We start from the raw sequence: 21,697 nt of genomic DNA on the forward strand, positions 1-21,697 counted from the left end.
TGATCAGCTTTCATTGTTTTCTATCTCTGGACATTTACCTGATTTTATAGTGGGGAAGGTAGAAAGTAATGTTTACATGTTATTGTGGGTTTTCTTTTTCTGATCAATTTTGTTTTGTTCAGTCATTGTACAGTCAGTAGTTGTACTGTTGCCATTTTGTTGTTAGTATATGTAACCAAATTGTTTCTGCTGAAGTATCAATACAGTAAAGAGAAAAGAATCTAGAAAAAGTTGAGCACTGCCATTTTTCCAGCAGCAGTTCTGGTGTAGGTTTGCCAACATCCTGTAGATTTGCAGTGTGACACAGTTTGTGCTTGAGTGTTATTTTTTATTACTTTATTGATAGTTGCTTCACCAACAAATGGCATTATTTCCTCTGGATTTTCAGGAGCTAAACAAAATGTAGTACTATTGCTCTCAAGTATGTGTCTAATTTAATAAACTAGTCTAGGTCGTTTCCTGTCTTAACATATCCCATCCCAAAAACTTGACTCTTGAGCCACGTCTCTAGAAACGCTTGATTTAATTCTGTGTTGTTTTCTGCACTGGTGTGCCTGATCAGAGTGAGGCTGGCGCCCTCACCCCTGGATAGAGTATCTTACGTTGCTGTTCCTGGCAGTCTTTCTTGTTTATGTCTCTTGGTTTGGCGACAGCTCCTAGATCTTCTACGGATGTTTTGGCAGGCTCCCTCAGCACAGCTGGATCAGATGCTGCAGGTCTGGTGACAGATATTTCCAAGAAACAGTGGCTTTTTTTTATCGAAGTTAAACTTTTCTATATGAAGCATTCAGAAAAGTTAACTGCTTTCAATTTTAGGAAATTTTGAAGGGTGAAAGCTTTTAGCGTTTTTCTGAGCAACTCTTAAAGTGTTGTGGCAGTGATGCTGAATGCCTCCGAGCACTGTTTCCATAGAAGAAACACACTTTAAAGAAAATGATAATAATGACAGTAATAAAAACACGAGTTGTATAATGAAGTGCAAAAGCCAGTGGTAGTAATATTCATACGTATCTGTAAGACTGTCTGTCTGGTAAAACAGTTTCACAGCCCCAAAACTGCATTCTTCAAACAGCTTGCAAAGATGCTTGAAGAATATTTTGAAGATATTTTTCCAGATGGAAAATAACTCCTGTAAAGTTACATTCTTAACTCAGCTATGTTCAAGTCATTTTTCAGTCTTTTCATACTGCTAATAACTCAGATGTCATTTTCAGAAATTGAAGTTAAGCCACCCAATTTGATCATGTTTCAAATAACAAGGCTAGGCTCTCAACTTTGTGAAAGCCAAATCCCAAAGCTACCTCTATGTTTTTAAGCAGATGATGCCAAGTTTGGAGGAACTTTGATTTTTCTGTGTACTGATTTCTAGAAGAAATACTGTGTTTGCTGACTTCTGTGGCAATAGCATCTCACTACTGTGCTGTGTGAACTAGACTTCAGCATGAATGGTAGAGGGCCGATTTCAAGCAGCTAGTAACTAGAATATGTGCTTTCTGAGGAAATGGAGAAATTAAACTGGACTGGTGGGCAGGAGATACTCTGTTACTCGAAAGAACAGAGAAATATAAACATGACAAGGGAGTCATATCAAGAATGTGGAAAGACAAGAATTAAGATTTATTTTGTGAGACCTTTCATATTCTTTGTTTTAGATGTGTGATAGTGACTGATCAAGACTTCCTCTTCTAGGCTTGAATTCTAAATCCTGGCGTTCAGTTTTTTCCTCAATATATTATAGAAAGAAGAAATCTCTCTGACTCTCATGCTTTTGACATTTTCAGCTGTGCCATAAGGACGTTACTAATAATAAGTCTTGTACTTCCTGCTAGAGTGAGTTTAGATATCTTTTTTTTTTTCCCAGCGGCCTGCTAGCTACCGTACCCTCCCTCTTCATTCAAACAGGAAGTTAACCATAGTTTAAGATGAGTTTACCGGGTCAAACGCTCTGACACTGTGCGCACTTTTGTTTTATAACTGTGTTGTCTTGCTCAGTGATCTGAATTTATACTAATTCATTCTGATTAGTTCAGATTTGAGTTTGGCATTATGCTTTCCCTCATTTCATATTGGCTATTTCATATCGGTCTATTGTTGTTTTGTTTGCCAGCTGTCTTTGTCAGGGCATTATGCTTTTGTTGTATCTGTATTGCTACTGGCCTCTGCCTGAGAAGTTAAATCTTCTGAAAGATGAAGTCTTAGTCCAGCTTTGTACGAAATATGTACAAGAGCTGGTGAATGCTTTGCAGATAATATGAATCTATATAAGATGTATTAGCTAAAATCAAGCACCTCGTGCTACAAAACCAACTGCTTTCTGAAATATAGTGGAGTCTGGCACAGTATGTATAGGTTGCTAATCCAGACTCAAGTGAGGTGTTAATATTTGCTTTTGAAAAGTCAAATCAAAATAGATTAAACGGTGGGATCACTTGAATTGCTGACTGCATAAAAGCTTGAAGTTTTTTTAGAAATGGAAGCTTACTGTTGCTGAGGTAGGTTAGTGTCAGACTAGAGGGTTTGCTCTCAGTCGTTACTTTTCATTAATGGTGATGGAGTGAAAAAATGTGCGCAGTATCAGTAGTTAACAATACTTATGTGAGTTCGTCTTACATAAGTAAGGGGCAACATCTCTCTCTGCTTGTGATGTATAGAAAACAGACTTTGGTTAAGAATTTCAGATGGCATTCAACTTTAGTTTTGTTTTATTCTTGGTTATTCTTTTCTGAACCTACAAAATGTTTTTCCTTCACTTGTCTCTGTTCATATCTTTCATCCCCTCTTCTATCCTCAGTGATTGCTGCTTAGCTGAGTTAGAGCTTAATGCTCAAGCTCTAGAGAAGTGAATTCCTTCATCTACCTTAGTTGCTGTGTGCTCCTAGGAGTCATCTTCTCTATGCACTTACCTTTCTCATCCAGAATTAAATGTTTATTATCTCTAAAAAAAGGCTGGATTGATAAGAATCGTGTACTGTCAATACTGAGGCATAAGAACTACCAAACATCGCTTCCATTAGCATAATTTTATTAGAAGTTAGGAGTTTCTTTGTTTGAAACAAGAAAAGGACAAAAAAAGCCTTGAAGGAATATCATACTAAAGATGCTTGAGAAGCACTCTGAGTTGCAGGTAACTTGAAAGCATCATCTGCAATCACTTTTGACAGGGCTTAGTGGCAGTTGCCTTGTGTAGTCATGTGGTGTAGCACCCATTATTTTCTGTAAAAGGCATTCAAAATGGAAGAGTTCCTTTGTGAGCAGTGAAGCCTTAATTACTGTTGATGTACATAAGGGTTTGTTTATTTAACTCTTTTAGGTTCATAGGTTCATAAGGTTGGAAAGGACCTACAAGATCATCTAGTCCATCACCATCCCTACCCACTGAACTACTAAATCAAATCCCTTAGCACCTCATCTAAACGCTTCTTGAACAGCGCTAGGGATGGTGCCTCAACCACCTCCCTAGGCAGGCCATTCCAGTGCCTGACCACTCTTTCAGAGAAAAAAGATTTCCTCAAATCTAATCTAAATCTTCCCCGGCGCAACTTGTGGCCATTCCCTCTCGTCCTGTCATTATTTACCAGGGAGAAGAGGCCCACCCCCTCCTCACCACAACCCCCCTTCAGGAAGCGGTAGAGTGCAATAAGGTCTCCTCTGAGCCTCCTCTTCTCCAGACTAAACAATCCCAGCTCCCTCAGCCGCTCCTCATAAGACTTGTGCTCCAGACCCCTCACCAGTTTTGTTGCCCTTCTCTGAACACGCTCCAGGGCCTCAATGTCCTTCTTGTAGTGAGGGGCCCAAAACTGAACACAGTACTCGAGGTGCGGCCATACCTAGCTGAGTACAGGGGGATGATCACCTCCCTGCTCCTGCTGGCTACACTATTTCTAATACAGGCCAGGATGCTTGGCCACCTGGGCACACTGCCGGCTCATGTTAAGCCGAGCATCAACCAACACCCCCAGGTCCTTTTCCTCTCTACATTCTTCAAGCCATTCTGCCCCAAGCCTATAGCATTGCATGGGGTTATTGTGGCCAAAGTGCAGGACCCGGCACTTGGTCTTATTGAACCTCATCCCATTGAGCTCAGCCCAGCTGTTCAGCCTATCCAAATCCCTCTGAAGGGCCTCCCTACCCTCAGGCAGTTTGACACATCCTCCCAACTTGGTGTCATCTGCAAACTTACTGAAGGTACACTCAATTCCCTCGTCTAGGTCATCAATAAAGATATTAAACAAGATGGGCCCCAAAACTGACCCTTGGGGGACACCACTCATAACAGGACGCCAGCTGGACTTAACTCCATTAACCACTACCCTCTAGGCACGGCCCTCCAGCCAGTTCTCCACCCAGAGTAGAGTGAACCTGTCCACACCACGGGCTGCCAGTTTCCCCAGGAGAATGCTGTGGGAAACCATGTCAAAGGCCTTGCTGAAGTCCAGGTAGACTACATCAACAGCCTTTCCCTCATCTACCAGTCTGGTCACCCAGTCATAGAAGGAGATGAGGTTGGACAAGTACGACCTGCCCTTTGTGAACCCATGCTGGCTGGGTCTGATCCCCTTGCTGCCATGCACATGCTGTGTGATCTCCCTCAAGATCATCTGCTCCATAACTTTCCCTGATACCGAGGTCAGGCTGACAGGCCTGTAGTTCCCCGGGTCTTCCTTACGGTCTTTCTTGTAGATGGGAGTCACACTGGCAAGCCTCCAATCTTGTGGGACCTCTCCAGATAACCAGGAATTCTGATAGATGGCAGAAAGCGGCTTGGCAATCACCTCTTTTTGTCATTTTTAGCCTGTATCCTGCCTTACATCTGTTTCAGTGTGTTTGCGTCTGCCTGCGTCCAGTGCTGGTCAGTGGTCCCACTGTTGCCAGGCTGAACATTGAGTCTTGCCTGAGTTATCCCTTGCCTTTAATGTATGATAGGAACAAGTGCAAGTGCTGCTTCTTCACCCAGTTAGGAGCGGCTACAAAACTTCAAAGGGAATCAGTTGGATTTGAGTCTTCTAAGCTTTTGTACTTGTTGAAACCACTCATTGAGACAACAGTTACTGTGAGTATGAGAGAAAGGGGAAATGGTGGTGACACTGGATAAAGCTGCCTTTGCTCTCAGTGTTGCCTTAGTTACTGTGCTATCAGACCATCTATTGTGATAAATCTTTATTGAATAACTTGCATGTACGTTGGTAATGCTACTGTGTCATTATTCGTAATATTTATGTTTAAAAGTCTGTAGACATCTGTAGGATGAGGTTGTTTCAGTCAAAAAGCCTTTTTCTTCTAACTATTCTTACTGTCATATAGCTCTTTTTGTGGGGTTTGTTACAATAGGCCTTCTATAAGCTAAGTATTTTTGGAAAAGATCTCTGCATTTTTGAACTCAGGTGTCAGGTCTAGCAGCTGCATGACAAGCTGGTGTATCTGGGCTGCCATCAGCGCTAGAATCTGACTTGGAATAGTCCTTAGTGAGAAAAGCTTGAAGAAGATAAGAAGAATTTACTTAACTGAGGTGGCAAAGTGAAGTATCGAGTAGATGGCACTGAGCTGATGTTCAGTGTGTAGAAAAAAGTTTGATAGTTAAGTGATTTTCTTTTTAAACATGAAAGTGAAGAGGCAGAAGAAGCAAGCACATGTCCACAAACAAGGAGACTTGGGAAAATTAATAAGGCAAAATGACGTGCTGAATATCATTGTTTTGTTTTGTACCTATCCTAGAAAGGAGGAGTGGCTTTTATAGTGAAGATAGATGACATTTATGACTCTAGACATACCTTTTAAGTGTGCTAATATTTTTGTTTTGTTTTGTTTTCCCACCTCTTTTCAGGGCTAAATATCACAAATTGAAATATGGCACAGAATTGAATCAGGGAGATATGAAGCCACCAAACTATGATTCTGGTAAGAATTTATTAAGAATGAGGTAATTACTGACATGAATACTTGACTATGGTTTGTACAAATGCTGAGGTGGTGGTTGATGAAATATGTCACAAAGAACAAGTAGTGGGAATAGACATAATAAAGTCTCTTCATTCTCATCTGCAAACACCAGTACTGCTAGCAATCATCTGTTCAGAGGCTCAGAAAAAGAGAGTTTATGACTCCAGCTGTGCTTAACAGTGCCCTCAGAAGATTTTTCACTTTCAGAAGTAAGTTATAGGCAGATTTATCTCAGTTTTGCATTCACTCTTACGTAGAGTGAGCTTTGGTAGCTGTGTATTGGATCCAGCTGTGTTCAGTAGTTGTTGGGAGATCATTGTGCAATAGGTGTTTTCCCATGGTTTCTTTTAAATGAGTTTGTGAATGTTGTGATAGATGAAATGCACATAGGTCATCTTGCATGTGAATTCTGATTAATCTTTGCTTCTTTGTTAGAGGAAGAATTGGTGGTTTATTTATTCATTTGTTGGCTTATTTTGTTGTTTAAAGAAGAATGACTTCCCAGTACGTTCAGTAACATCACTTATCAAATTATTCATAGGATTATACCACAAGTTTTTCTGGTTCTTAATTTTTGTTTATGCAAAGAAGACTTTGTGCATCCTTCAGTGCTTTTAACAGAATATCTTCAAATTTGTAGAGCTTTTCGTAGAAAATAGACCAAGATATTTTTATCTTGGAAGCATATGATTTTTAATTCCTGGAGGAAAGGGGGAAAAAAAAGTACCATGAAGCCATATATGGAGTAAATATGTATTGTTTGCCAACATTCAGGTAGATTTCTCACCAGAATAGCCACATCATTTTTCTGTGGATTTTCCTACAGTTAGTAGTATTTGGATTCTGATTTATGATTATGAAAAACATGGAAAACTTTCAGCAGCTTCTTAGGTTAAAAAATATAGCTTTTATTATTGTTATTGTTATTTTTTTCCCCCATATTCTTCCATAACAATAATAAATATCCAGACAAGTTTAAAGATGATATGAGTAGTTCTGATGGGTGTGGTCAAATATTAGGGAAATTTGTTACATTATAAATGGAAGTGATGCTATAGTTAGAATCATAGAATGCCCTAAGTTGAGAAGGACCTCAAAGATCATGTAGTTTCAACCCCCCTGCCATGGGCAGGGTCACCAACCACTTGAGCAGCCTGCCCAGAGCCACACGCAGCCTTGCCTTGAGTGATTCTATGGATGGGGCATCCACAGCCTCTCTGGGCAACCTGTTCCAGTGCATCACCACCCTTTGAGTGAAAAACTTCCTCCTAACATCTAACCTAAAAAGTAAAGGGAAAGGAGTAAGATGGGTCTCTTGGATGTGAGACCAAAGGGAAGAAGTTACTGGTGACTAGTGGAACTTGAACTCATGCAGTTGTATGCAGTTGATGGTCGTTATTAGTTATGTGTTGGTAGTACAACAGCTACATTCTGTATGGTTTTTTTTCTTTCTTGATTGATTTTTGGTGCTTGGAATTTTTGTTTTGTTACCCAACATTTCCTAATACTTTTTATACAAATTACACTTATCTTGTCAAGTGGAGGGGAATATTTTTAAAATGTTGGACAAAGAAAAGCTGTTTATAATTAAATAATCTTTTCCAGATGAAGGGAATGAAACAGAGATTCAGCCACAACAGAATAGTCAGCTAATATGGAAACAAGGACGACAGCTGCTAAGACAGTAAGTGCTGAGAAAAGAACTTGAATAATGAATGCAAGAGAAAGTAGCAATTAATGAAATATGATGATAGTAGTATTTGATTTTTCTGTTAGATTTTCTGTTAGGAAAAGTTAGTTTATTGAAGTTCATTTATCTTCTACCCTGCTTTTCTTAGGCTTCTGAAAAATTTAATATTTCAGAACTTCAGGTGGGGAACCTTATGAAATCAAACAATCTCATTTGCTTTTCTTTTACTGAGTATAATGAAACAATCTGCTTTGGAGAACAGTAGGTCGTGACACCTTACATTTATTTTTGTGAATAAAAAAGAAAAGCACAGTTCTGTTAAGAGCTATCTAAAATAAATCTCCTACCTGGGTTGGAGAGGGATATAACTTGTTTTGGACTACTTTATGTGCAGAAATCATTAGGAAGTTTAGACTAAAAGCCTTCTAATTCGCAGTTTATCTTAACGAAGCAAATGTCTGTTTATCTAAGTCAGTCTTTGAATTCTGCTCATAATGAATTATTCAGTTATAATGAGTTATTTAGTTAGGGTACTTGGTCATATTTTTAATGTGTTTTATTTATTTATTTTTGCCTTGATTACAGCCCTCTACTTATGTAGAGGTCTCTTAAAAGACCTGTCATCAAGGTCACCCTGAGTCTGTTTTTCCATGCGTTAGCTTTATTTTCTGAGCTGAAAGGTAGATTTATTTGGCACTTTTGATATCTTTTTCTGTATTACAGAAGATTACCTGAGAGGGGAGGAAGATAGTAAGGACAACCTAGGGCTCATTGGAATGGACCTCTTTCCAGTGAATTATGCAAAAGTTAAAATTGTCCAGTTTGTCTCTTGGATGGCTTTTACTTTCTTTTTCAGGAGCCCATATCTTTTCATTTAAGTTGAATAGACATAAACAAAGTAATCTTGATTGGGATCAATGATTTAAAGTCAAGTCCTTCCCTCCCAGTGTAATTCATAGGTTACATGTTGCTGAATAAAGAGAGTGCATTACTGACAGACTCTATTTTGCATAGATGTCTGGTTTGATTTTCATATAGCCATCAGGCAGTATTCTTCTGCAGATCTTCTGTATTTATGTAGAGAATATCATTAAATAACCGGAGGAGGACATTTTTGCTGGAAAAGTGCATGTCCTTGATTTGTGACAGCTTTAATTGTAAAATAGCTTTTCTGCTCTTCAGAGACATCCAGATTATTGACTATTTAATTAGTCCAGTGTTCCTGAGGAGATAGCGTTATTAACTTTGTTTTCTATAGGAAAGAACAGAGACAGATCTTTCCAAAGGTAATTCTGCACATTGATGAAAGAGCCAACTTTAGACCTTGAGATTTTCATACAAAAAATTCCAAGATTCTTGCTGCCCAGACCTTGCATGCCAGACAAATTAATATTTTGCAGATGAATTGCAGAGTGAGAAAAAGGCAAGGCACAGATTTTATCAGAACATTATAAATAATGATTCTTACTAGTAGCCATAGCCAAAACAGAGTTTGGTTTTATTCCTTCTGTTTTCTAGGATTCTGATGATTCTGATAGGAACATACTTCACACTTCTTGTAAGGCTTCATGTAGTTTCCATGTGTTGAGGAATAAAATGGCTATATTGTACATGCAACTGTGCTGATTTTTATAAGCCAGTTGTAAATATTTTAATTGAAAGTGCTTTTCCATCCATTTTAGTAAATGAATGAATAACGTATTGTATAACCTCTGACTGCTAGGCTCTTTGATTTTTTTCCTCAGTGACTGTAGAGACTGGTACAGCAAGAGACAATCCCTCTGCAGCTGGTACAGGATCATTTATCAGCATTTTTCATTAGCACAGTACCATACTTTGCTAAGCTACTATGCAGAAGATGAGTTTAGGGAGAATTTTTCACTTACTGTTTGGAATAAGTAAGATGTGCATGAAGAATTAGCATGATTTCTGTTCCTACAGGTATCTACAAGAAGTGGGCTACACTGACACAATATTGGATGTGAAGTCAAAACAAGTACGTGCTTTATTGGGCCTCTCAAGTGATGCTTCAGAGAAGGAAAACAGAAATCAAGAACCTATGGTAAATGGCACAGAGGGCCAAACTAAAGAAAACGCAATGATTGGGTAAGTATCATAATGGTAATATTCTCTTTTTTCATTAAAACAAATAACGATGTAGAACAAATTTTTGGTTACTGAGATTTAAAAAACTTTAACAGGAGTTTAGATTAATTTTAACTAATTGTATTGCATTAAGCAGTAAGTATTGAAGGAACTTGTAATATTCAGAGCTTTAAAAGCATCATCTTTGGTTTTTCCAGTTGCATGGCAGCACAAAGGCAAATCAAGCCTTTTACGTGTGTTCAGAGATCAATGTTTCGAGATAATGTCTTATTTGAATTGTTGAAAACTTTACTGTATAGGCTTTGCTTTTCTGGTACGTGCTGATTGTGACATGATAATGTATATGAAACACAAGACATTTTAATTAGATTTGGAAAAACAGGTTTACTTACTATACTCTGATTTCGGTAAGATCATGGTTTTCCCTGAACAGATATGTCCAAATGTAATTGAAATATAAGGTAATTTATTTATCTTCTTTAATGTCTCTAATACTATGAGAAGTCAGTCAGGGATAGTAAAAGCTTGTGCTTACTTTTGCTTTTTTTTTTTTAATTGTTATTATTTTTATTTTGTTTTTCTATATCTTCTTTTCTTTTCCCTGCAAACACATTCTGTTTGTTGAGGTTTTTCTTGTTCTTTTTTTTTTTTTTTAAAGAAAGTTAACTATGTAACTTAAATGTAGAGACTTTCAGAATGCAGTCTGGTTTATTTCCTGTTTAAGGTATCGTAGTTACAAAATTTGAAGAATAAGGGAAATGATGCAGATTTTTGTCTGAAGAGTATGTGGAGTTACTGTTCCCAGTGGCTTGTGCTGTCATCAACAGATTCTCCCTCTTTTCAGTGCTAATGTGGCAGAATTCAAGACGTTTTTATTTTAAAGTCTAATATCATTAATATGACATATTTTGTCTTTTAAAAAGCATTTGTGAAATTATATTGTAGCTGATAGTTTCAGCAATTTCAGGCCAATAAGTTATCTGAGGACAGAAGTTCATTGTTATGTAATTAAATTTAATGCTGTGAGGTGGAAAATTGAATGCATGAGAAACCCTCGAGCTACGTAGTTGACAAGCTGTGTCGTTAATGTGTGATGGCTTCGTTTTTGAAGAACAGGGAATGCTTGATAAATTACAGTAACAATTTTAGGTTGGTTTCTGATGGAGTCAGTTCTCGAGGAAACGAATGGATAAAGCTCCCCTTCTTATACATGACATTTTATTGAAATCTGTGGGTTTTGGTTTTTTTTTTTTAAGATGAATATTTATAAGGTAGTTATGTGATAGAGGAATGATTGCACAGTGGTTTTTAATAAAGAAGTTTTTAATATATTTTTCTTTCCTATATATTTCTACTGTGGATAGATAGAATATTAGATTTCATAACGCTAGTAGTATGCCCTGTAACTGAGGATACTCGCTGATGCAGAAAATAAAGTTCTTTCTGTTGTGGCTCTGCAAGATTGTCAACTTAAAGGCTGCTCAGGCACGTACACTGTAAGACTGCTTCCATCTCATTTGTAAAGCCGAAGATGGAAGACTGTATTAGAAAGATTAGGAGAGCGTTTTGATACATGATGTGAGACTTGACTCCTGGGTTTTAAACTAGAAGAATCTTCAAGTGACCTCATTCAAAACAGTCATGTCAGTCCTCGTGGGCTATTTTGAATGTGTTTATCAGTTGGCATCTTTCATTTTGAAAAGAAAAAGTTGAGATTTTTACCAGAAATCCTTGGTGAATATAAGACTGGCTTTCACTGCTACAATTCTTCTCTGCGATTGAAGTTCGCTTTCTGAGCATCTCTTTGAATTTTTAGAGCAGGAGGCTTTCCATGACTTTCTTCCTAGCAGAGGCTGCCTGTTACTTAACTGCCATTTTCTTTCGTGCTATTAGATACACATTATGCCTCACTATTCTGTGGTATTTGGCACTTTCACCTCCTTCTAGCTGTGCTATTACTTTCCTCAGAAATTAAAAAATGCAGCTTTATGACATAATTCAAATCAGAAAGGAGATGAGGTGTTACTCTCAGTTAGCTCATGCTTAATCAGCTTCATCAGTTATCAGCATTACTTATACTTGTACAGACTGGTTTCTTTCTGAAGAATACTGATATTTAGTAGGTTACTTGCTCCCGATCTCAACTGGAATTTTTACTAAGTGTTCAGAAACTTAGTTCAATGTTTTTTCAGTCTGTTTACCAGAATTGGAAAAAAAATCAGATGGCTTAGCTTCATTGTAGCTTACAGTTGAAGTAGGAGTACTCTCTTAAGCAACCTCAACAATGCCAAGCTGTGTAACAGAATGGAGATAAGCTTGTCAGTTCTTTTAGCAGCCTCTTGTTATTCCTCATGAGAATATGAGAATTGGAGTGTCACAGCAAGCTTGTGAGGTTGGAAGGACTGCAGTGAACAAGGGCAATTTTATCGTGGTAGAAGATGAAAGATAGTTATGGTGAGAGATTGGAAGAGCAAAAAGGAAAATAAAAACCAACCAAATCAAACAAACCCAAAAGCTTAGTGCAATCTCCAGAGGTATGACACCACATGTGTTTGTCAGGATCAACAGACACTGGGCCGATTGCAAAGTGAAGTGCAGATGGAGGGTAGGCCTTGGCTTAGTGGATACTGTGAAACACCTTGTGGAAGAAGGATCCCACGGAAGACTCAACTTCTGAAGTCAATGGAATTTGGCAAATTTTGTGGTTCAGAACATTTAACAAATATTGATATCAAGTGCTGGTTACTAAGTCTAGGCTAATGATTTAGTTGTCTTTGAAGATGAGAGTGCTGGACAAAATGAGTGAAAGTCCATCTGACCTAATAAGTAACAGTTACGTTAAATGTGAGAGAATACAGCTCAGAGAGCATTGACTTGTTTGGTACTGGAAGAAATGCATAATATTGTGGATACAGCTAAGACTGCATATTTTAAGTCTTTAAAAAAAAGGTTTATGTGGGAGGAAGGATGTGAGAAGTGAAGTACAAGGAATGAAGGAAGAAAGCTTGTGGAGGAGAAACAATAAAGACCAATCAGAGGAATTTGGAAAGACTGTGGGTGAATGTGATGAAGATAATGTACCAGAGAGGGGAAAATGGTACAGTGAAGAACTGAATGAAAAATGGATGTGATATGTTGCATGAACAGGAAAATAGAAGGCACATTAGATTTGGATGTTCTTAAAGATTTCTCTACATCACTGTGTAAACTGCAGAAAGAACAGATTGGCTAAATTACCTTCTGTACTACTGAACTCTCTCATGTGGTAAATTCTGTAGAAAGTAAAAAATGATGTTTGATATTTCCACGCTGCCATCTGGTTGTCTCTTTTGAGTGGAGAGAGGAGATAACAGAAATGTGAAACAAATTTTCCTTTTTTATGCTTATTGTTTTCAACCAGTACTTTCTTAGTGAGATGAAAGTGGTAGAGGACAAAACAGAAATCTGTATGGAAAAAAAAATCCAATAGAAGAACAAAAGGGACTTGCATTTCTACACTGTATGCTTCTGCGTAAGCCCATCAAGCTGTGTACACTGAATGCTACTGCTCCTCAGCCTTGTTCAGGAAAGTCTCTGATTTACGTTACTTCTGACAATTAGTTGCACCCATGCTTTACAATTCTTTTTTTTAAATATATTTTTTATTTTAAATGCTGGACATATCTTTTGACTGCTCTAAGCATAAAGCTCTGTTTGTTTTTTTTCATCTGGCTTCATGGATCTGTGATGTGTATACTTCATGGTGGTGGCAGGGAGGATATACCTCCTCTGCTCAATTCACTGCTTCTTTTACAGGCTTGAATGAGTCAAGTCTGTTGTACCAGCACTTGTGTCCCTACTATTTTGACAGCCTGAATTCAGATGCTTAGTGTTCTTGCATTGGTAGTAAGCTGAGCCTTTCTATGGGAGAGGCTTGTGGGAATGTTTGGACTGGTTATGTGAAGGCTGATGCTGTTTATTTTGGTGTGGCTAAGATTACAGTAGTTACTTAAGTGCAAATACTTGGGTCAGTAGTCTTGATTTACAACAGACAATATGTAACTTGAATTCTGCTAGTTTTCATTTATTTTAGAAAATCGCCATCTTGTCCATCATACCCCATCATCTCGTTCATCATATGTATCGTAGAGTATTATAGTTACATCAGAAAACCACCCACACCTCTTTTATTATGTTTTTTCTTCTTTCGACGCAACAATGAACTAACTGCTGTTTGAAGATCTAAACCCATTCCAGTTTCTCTTCTTGCAATTAAATGAAGTAGCCTCAGGTTTTATGTGTTTCTAGCTGCCACATCTGTGGGCAAATACTTGTATTCTTACATTGCCTATTTATTTGCTAATGTACAGATCCTCATGAAAACTTTAGCACTCAAGACATCATGTGGATTTTGAATGCACCCTGGAAGATTTTGATTCCATAAATGAAATGTTAATATGATAACCTGAAATAGATGTAATCCTGTTTCCACTTATTTCATGGAATTTAAAAGGGCATCTGTTTTCAGTTTCTTCAAATCAGCACACTTGCATTACAAAAGATAAGTACCTCTTGGCATGACTGGACTCAAAAATAGTTACTAAAATAATAACTTTATAATAATGGTTGAAATTGTTAACACTTGCAGTTGGAGAAATGGGTGCTTTCCCCCAGCAAACTGAAACATAAATGAAACCTGCCTGCAAATGTCATGTATAGCCTTAAAAACTTGAGAGTATTTAAGTATTGTTGGTTCACTTATTACCTCATTTTTAATAGCTTTATCTTACTGACTGAAACCTGAAGTCAGATTGGTTTACCTTCTTGAAGGTGTGTATTTGATTATTGCTTGATATGAATGGAAGCAAATGTAATAGAAGGAGTAGAACTGGAAAGGAACAAAGGTATACCAACAATACATTTGTGTCTATATGCACATGTGCATGTGTGTATAAATGAAACCAATACAGATAAATTATCTGAGCTTTTGTTAAGACTTTGATGGCTAGAACTATGTTTAAATAGCCGACAGAAGATTTTTTCAAAGAAAAATTGAATGGTGTATCAGTTTTTCTCTGAAACTGATCTGCTTCTCTAAGTTTCACTTGAACTGTATATGTCTTCCGCTGCCTACACTTTGCTAGTGCATCAAAGTAACACATTTGAGAGCAGATCCAAAGATCAGGAGTGAACATTCGGAAGACTTTGTATTTCTAATGTACAACAGATCATTCCAACTGAGACTGCAGCAAATGAATGTCTTTCTGTACCAGAAGGCCTTAATAACTTGCATCTCTAAATCCTATTAACACTAACACATGTAATGAAACTACTGCACATGGGCTGATGAATGTTGTGTGTTAACTTGCTTATAAAATGGTTTACTTGGGAAAATATTTTTATTAACTACCCAAGGCAATACCTGCCATGAAAAAGATTTCCAAAAGTAGTGCACAAGAGGAAGGTATTGAATTTTTATGAAAGAAAAAAAAATCCCAAATCTGTTCATATTACTACCATTGGGTTTTTTTTTTTGTTGTTGTTTTTTTTTTTTCCCCATTTATGTATGCCCCAGTCTTGCAGTGGCCTAACAGGCATTTCAGAGGTATGTGGTTTAGGCCAGACCTAGACACTTGTAACGAATGCATTGAAGTGGGAAAAATGATTAGATAAAATGGGGATTTGAATGTAGGAAGTAGTAGCAATTTTTATTTCACTGGCACAGATTTATGGCTTAAGAGTCAAAACTGATTTTTGGAAGTGTCAGGTAAGAGTCCTGGCTCAGAAGAAATGGGGAGAAAAAGACAGAAGTTGTGCAAGGGGAGAGAGAGAGACGATGAGAGAGGTGGTGAATGGAGAAACAATTTATAAACATTACTTCAGTTCTTTAAACACTGAATTATATTTATTTTTTTAGAAAGCTTGTTTTATCAAGTATAGTTATCTGACCAGATTTGACAAGATAAGGTTTTTTTTCCTTTTTCAGTTGCATTTTTTCACAATTCCAATTTGCATCCAAACCATTTTGTAAGTGTTGCATACTGGTTTTAGTATGTATTGCGCTGGTTCTTGCATCGTGTGGTGTGAATTCGTAAGAAGTTTCAGAGGTTGTGACAGACTTTCTAGTCTGTTCAATGCTCTACATGTTTAAATTTTGGTGATTGTAAGCATTCATAAGTTTATAAATTATTAGTTTGATATTTTCCATGCTGTATTATGAGATATTTTTACACAATATTCATGATTTCTTAAACTGTCCTGTAAAGACAGTTGTCATAGGAAAGTATTTGAATTTGCATGCCATTATTTACTGTATGCAGTTTGAAAGGACTTCATTAGCCATGTTGAAAAGACAGTATTAGAATGTGAAATAATGACATTCAGTGAGAAATTAATGAAGCATTGACTTTGTGCTCGCATGTTTTTGATAGTGAGAGAAAGCTGAGCCAACAGAAATGCCTCAAGAAAGAGTTTGTTTAACAGTTCTTCAGATGCTGGGCCGTGACAAGCTTTCTCCTGTACAGGTCCCAGAAACATTTCCCAGCCTGTGCTGAATCTGTGTTTGTTTAACTTTATACTGTGGTATTCCATTCTGCTTCTGCATTTGTCAATAAAATCTGTTTTTATTTAAGGCATCTCGTGTACGTTTTGGACTAAAGGCCATTCAAACAAAAATGGAACCAATCCACCAAGTCTTCCTCTCCTTTTTCTGCTGGGGAGTGGATAGGACTGAGGCGATTAGTGGTTTTGCGGCCAGGCAGTTTGTGGGAGAAGTTTATGGCAGTCTCCAAGGACATGACCACAGAAACTCCCCAGAGTCACTATCAGGAAAGGAAAAAATAATGACAGAAATATTGACAGTGTTGTTATGAAGAAAATACGCATCTATAATCTGGTTTTAGTCTGAGTTAAACGTGACTTTGCAGTATGAAACATCTGGGTCTTGGAAAGTGGGAAAGGTGTCATCAATGTGCTGTTTAGTTATCTGATGTCCTCACTTTTCACATAAGCTATGGCTTTTACTTTTTTCTTGATAACATAAACCCTTTGGTAGCTTTTTTTTTCTTAAGATCCTGAATGCTAAATGTTAGAGCCAGTTCAACGCTACATGTTTTTTTTGAAGCTGTTATTATTTCCTTATTTCCTTATCAGGGCCAATGGGATTTTACATAAAATGCTTGTCCCAAGCCTTGTGACTATAGGTCAGAAAGTAAAGAGTTGGCTGCATGGGTCCAGTGAGATCCCAGCATGCTTTCAGTAGTACGCACGGAGAAATCCACAAATTTTTCATTTCAAGGGAAGAGATTGTTATTATTTTTAATTAAAAACAAACAAACAAACAAAAAAAACGAAGGAGTTGAGACATCTGAATAATTAAACAGCACATAAAATACAGGTTAGAATAAGATTTTCGGGGTGGTCACAACTGCAGAAAATTCTGGCTACTTTTTCTGAGGTTAAAGGTACTCATGTGATTTTAGATTTATGCTGCATTGAGGGAGGTAAGTACTGAAGTTACCATCCCATATATAATAAGAATTCTGTTTTTTAAGCAGGAAAAAAGGTATCTTATATTTGGGAAACAGAAGTTCCCTGTCTGAAGAATATTCTGCATACTGTCCATCTATTAGTACTAAGATGGAGAGCCCTGCATTATCAATGTAGCTGTATTTTACATTCGGGCAGCACTTACTATGCTTGTTACACTTGTGATGACCAGTTAGTCATACTCTACTCACTGATGCACAGACACAAGGTAGCAGGTGTTCTCTCCCCAGAGGCTTCTCTGTCTCCTTGGATACAGCCACAGGAGAGGAGGATGTGATACCCAGGCAGAGTTAAGCCTGACTGATAGAGAATGCTGTATTGGTTAATTGAGTTTTAGATCTGGTTAGGAAGTGGTAAGCCATGTGGGATGAAATGTTGAAGAAGAAGACAAGGTCTGGCTTGTTCTTCTCCAGCAGTGTTCCTCTCGACAGAGAGGCTAAGCAAGAAGGAAGAAGCACCTCTTTGAAAAATGACATTCTCCCCTACATGTGTTTTGGTCTGGGACAATCCAGTAAAGAGGAATTGTCCTTTCTAAGGCATTTCTGGTATTTTAGTTTTCCTGTATTTGCAGCATTTCCTGAATCTTGCCATAGTCTTGCCTCACTAATGCCTGTAATGGGGCAGTTCCCTGCTGGTCCTTGCTCTTCTATCTGCTGTACTATTCTTTTCCCCCATCAAATGGTTTTTTTGTGTATTTTTTTTTTTTCCAAACTGTTATAGACTGCAAGAACTCTGGTAATGTTGAGTTTCATTCCTTTTTTCTAGAAGGGAATTTAAAGTAATTTATTATGATGTTCTATCTCAGAATATATTTTTGACACTTCTACTTTTTTCTGTTGCTTTGTAAATGACTCCATAACAGAAACCAACTTAGCAAATGGAGAATAATGAAACAAGCAAGGTTCAAAGTACAAATTAGCGAAGTCCAGGTATTTTCTCCAGTGTAATTTAGAGCATTCTTAAGTGCTTGTGTTGATGGTAATATCTAAAATAATGCCTTAAGTTTACATACTTCTAAAAATGAAAAATACCAAGGATGAGTCACTGTGAGTCACTGTTGACTAGGCAGTTAAAATGTATTAGGCGTACAGTATAACCAGTCAAACTGTATGAGCTTGAAGTTTCTTTTCTGTGTTGAACCTTTACATAACGTAAATATTTTACCACTTCTATTTTCTTCTTTTGCTGTTGTTCTTTTGAACTCTTTCTGGAATTTGTGCTTTAGCACAAATAATATTCTGTGGCACTATGCTGACGTTTTAGTACTGTACACAAGTTTTGAAGTGTAAGGTTACCTACTGTGTTTTCCAGTGCACAAGGTGCCTTTTTCTACTTGTAAATGGAATACACAGTTTAGTATGTATTCTGACTCCTAAACTAGGCAGTAATTGATATGATAGTTGAATTCAAACCAGTTACTTAAGAAAAACATAAAATCTCTTTTGGTGGTCGCTTTCAACTTCACTATAAGATTAAACAAGTACAGAAACTAATCTAGATATGAATTAACAACAATGATTTTTACCTGAGAAGGATATTTGACTCATAAAAACAATTATCTCATTTCCAAAAATTAAAAATGGAGTTGGACGTTTTTGTCCACTAAAAGTTAACTAGGACTCACAAATGCCTAAAAAACAAGAAATTCTTTAAGTACATTACATTTGTGCATTGGAAACAGTGAAATAACAGTTTCATAGGATTACTATGAAAGTATATTATTGCTACAGATTAGGTATTATAAATTAGACAGATTGAAGTATCATAGTCTGCCAATGTAGTGATTACTGAAGGAAAAAGAACGGTATTACGTAGTGCTTTCAGGTTTGTCAGGGACAAAATACTAAAAGAAGCAAAGCTAATTGGAAGTGTGTTTGAGACTGTTCTTGTCTAAGATAAGGGAAAGGGGAAGAAGAATTAATGAACTCGGTAAAACCAGTGACTGTGAAAATGCACAGTAGTTAATCACTGTATATTATGCTGCTGTGTATGTGGAATTTATAGTGGCAAGTGAAATTGTTACAGGTATTTTTAGTCCATGCAGATAGGTAAAAGTGTAGGGTGACAAATTGTCTTATGAAGATGCAGACATACTGGAGCTATACAGAAGCCACTTCTGCTAATGGCTGTCATGTATGTCTAGAAATAATTGAGTGAAGGCGGCATAAAGGTGGAATTGTTTTGTTTATCATGCCATATTACACATCCGAGCTTTTGACCTTGAATGTTTCCTGTAATGAGCCTTGGCAAAGTGTTACAAAGAAACTCGGGAATAAAAGGGTGATGGACAGATAATCAGGTGTTTACACTACATGGACTTTACAGGGCCTTACTGTATAGCGTTGATTGGACCTTTTTAAATGGGTTTTTGCAGAAGCAAAATACAGTGTTAGTAAGGCACTTGCTGTCAGAAGGGATGACTGTACAAGACAATTTAGAGCTATAATTCTTAAATGAGAAGGAGAGACTTCTGTGGTTTCAGTGGTTGTGAAAATCAAGATGACGTACATGTAGTGATGAACTATACATCACCAACTGCTGATTAAAGGTAAGAAAACAACAGTAAAGTTTGTCTCCTTTGTAGTTTTAAAGTCATAAAAGTAATATAGAAAGTTTTACTACAGTTCACACTGAATGTATTTTATTCACCACTTTGTCTCTGATAGAGAAGCTCATCTCTGCATAGAAAATATCATACCTCTTAATAACTGTGAGATTGCTTTAACTGTACATTCATTAGAGTTTTATTTAATGGTTACGGTTCTGTTTTTGGAATTCTTCCTCTTCAGCTGTTAATGTGGCAACTCTTTTTGTTGCTGTTGTGGAGACACTCCTTGACTTTGTGCCAGCGTTGGCAGTCATAATTTTACCCAATTTTCATTCTTCCCTCATTTGTTTAATGTTAACATCTACGTAAATGTTACTTAGTCATCAACAATGTTTTCTCACCATATCGTTTTACAGTGGCAAATTAGCGTATCACAAAAGTTAATGGATGATAGATGTAGAGTTTGTTTTCTCACAAGATGGAGAACATCAGTTAGTAGCAGCAAAGTTTTCCAGTACCCTGGGATGCACGTGACAGGCCAGCTTAGTGTTGCTGTAACTTACACCCTGGTTCCTACAGCTTTCAGTGTTGACATATCAGTGTTGATAAAGCCCTAGGGTATGTAACAGCTGGAGAGTGCTTTAAAATGTTTCTAAATTTAAAAATGGAAACAACAACAAGAAAAAAATATAAGGTGCCTGTCCCGGTAATTGCAGCTGGATAAATAATAATGGTTGGTTGTAACAAGATGAATTTATGGATAACATTTAGGTTTTTAACCCACAAATGTTTTTGTTTGTCAATAGTTCATTTTTACCTGGAGACTTATTTTAATGTAATGTGTTGTTAGACACCGTAGAAAGGACTAGTACATGCAAAAGTGATGTTGTAATGGTTTCTTTCCACTCATAGTGGTTGTTGTTGTTGTTTAGGAAGCCAGAATTGACTGACTCTGCCTCTCTGCTAGAGACCTTCAAGTTCCTTGAAAATGCAGCTGCAGACTTTAGTGATGAAGAAGATGAGGAAGACATTGAAGGAAGAGAGAAAACAGTCATAGATACCGCAACAGTGAGTGGAAAAAATAATTGAAAAAGTTACGAAGAACAGAAAAAGTGAGATTAATGAGATGCCTATATTCAAAGTATATGACTGTGTATGTACACGTGCAAATCATTAATGCATCTTTATGATGGTCTGTCAAGCATGTGTGCACAAGAGGAGTTCATGCAAACAAGTTAAGCTTTGTTATCTGTCTTGCTTGAAGTTTGCAGTGACAAATTTTGAATTGCTATGTCATACCAACTAGTACTTTTGGTATACGTTAGATACAGTTTTTAAAGTACCCAATTTCTCTTTTTTTTGTTGTTGTTTTTACTTTTTTTCAGTGTGTTTCGTATTTAAATTGTTTTTAAAGTGACTTGTAGAATTTTCTACTTGTAGGGTACAGAACAGAAATACCACCTTTGATTTAAGTGGTTTAAGTTAGAAAAAGGTATAACTGGAAAATTTGTAAAATGCAGTTAATAAACATGTTTGTTTGAATTTTCTACTTGTAGGGTACAGAACAGAAATACCACCTTTGATTTAAGTGGTTTAAGTTAGAAAAAGGTATAACTGGAAAATTTGTAAAATGCAGTTAATAAACATGTTTGTTTGTGTATTCAGTCAGTGCCTGACTCCCTGCCTCATGATGTGTTCTTTGCAACATCATTTGGTAAAATGATTGCGTTAAATACAAATAATACTCAATTTTATCCTCTTCTTTTTAGGATGAATATTTATTCACTGAATTAATGCTTCCAAAAATTTAAAGAAGATAAGCCTTAGAGCAGATGCAATCATTTTTTATGATCAATTGTGAGAATGAATGCTTAAAAGAATCAATTATG

The 21,697-nt window shown here is 37.0% G+C and overlaps 1 protein-coding gene across 4 annotated transcripts in view; it reads left to right on the forward strand.

Moving 5' to 3' along the window:
- STRN (striatin) overlaps nt 1-21,697 on the forward strand; it is a 59,124-nt gene that overhangs the window by 14,173 nt on the left and 23,254 nt on the right. For all 4 annotated transcript variants that reach the window (XM_065729268.1, XM_065729243.1, XM_065729251.1 and 1 more), the window contains exons 3-6: nt 5,822-5,895; nt 7,543-7,621; nt 9,569-9,733; nt 20,741-20,876. In XM_065729268.1, coding sequence (XP_065585340.1) covers nt 5,822-5,895; nt 7,543-7,621; nt 9,569-9,733; nt 20,741-20,876 — 454 coding nt within the window. The remainder of the gene's footprint in view (nt 1-5,821; nt 5,896-7,542; nt 7,622-9,568; nt 9,734-20,740; nt 20,877-21,697) is intronic.

This window comes from Cyrtonyx montezumae, unplaced genomic scaffold, assembly GCF_038088225.1.
Source record: "Cyrtonyx montezumae isolate F1298 unplaced genomic scaffold, pur_monq_1.0 scaffold_0, whole genome shotgun sequence".
NCBI classification, from domain to species: Eukaryota; Metazoa; Chordata; class Aves; order Galliformes; family Odontophoridae; genus Cyrtonyx; species Cyrtonyx montezumae.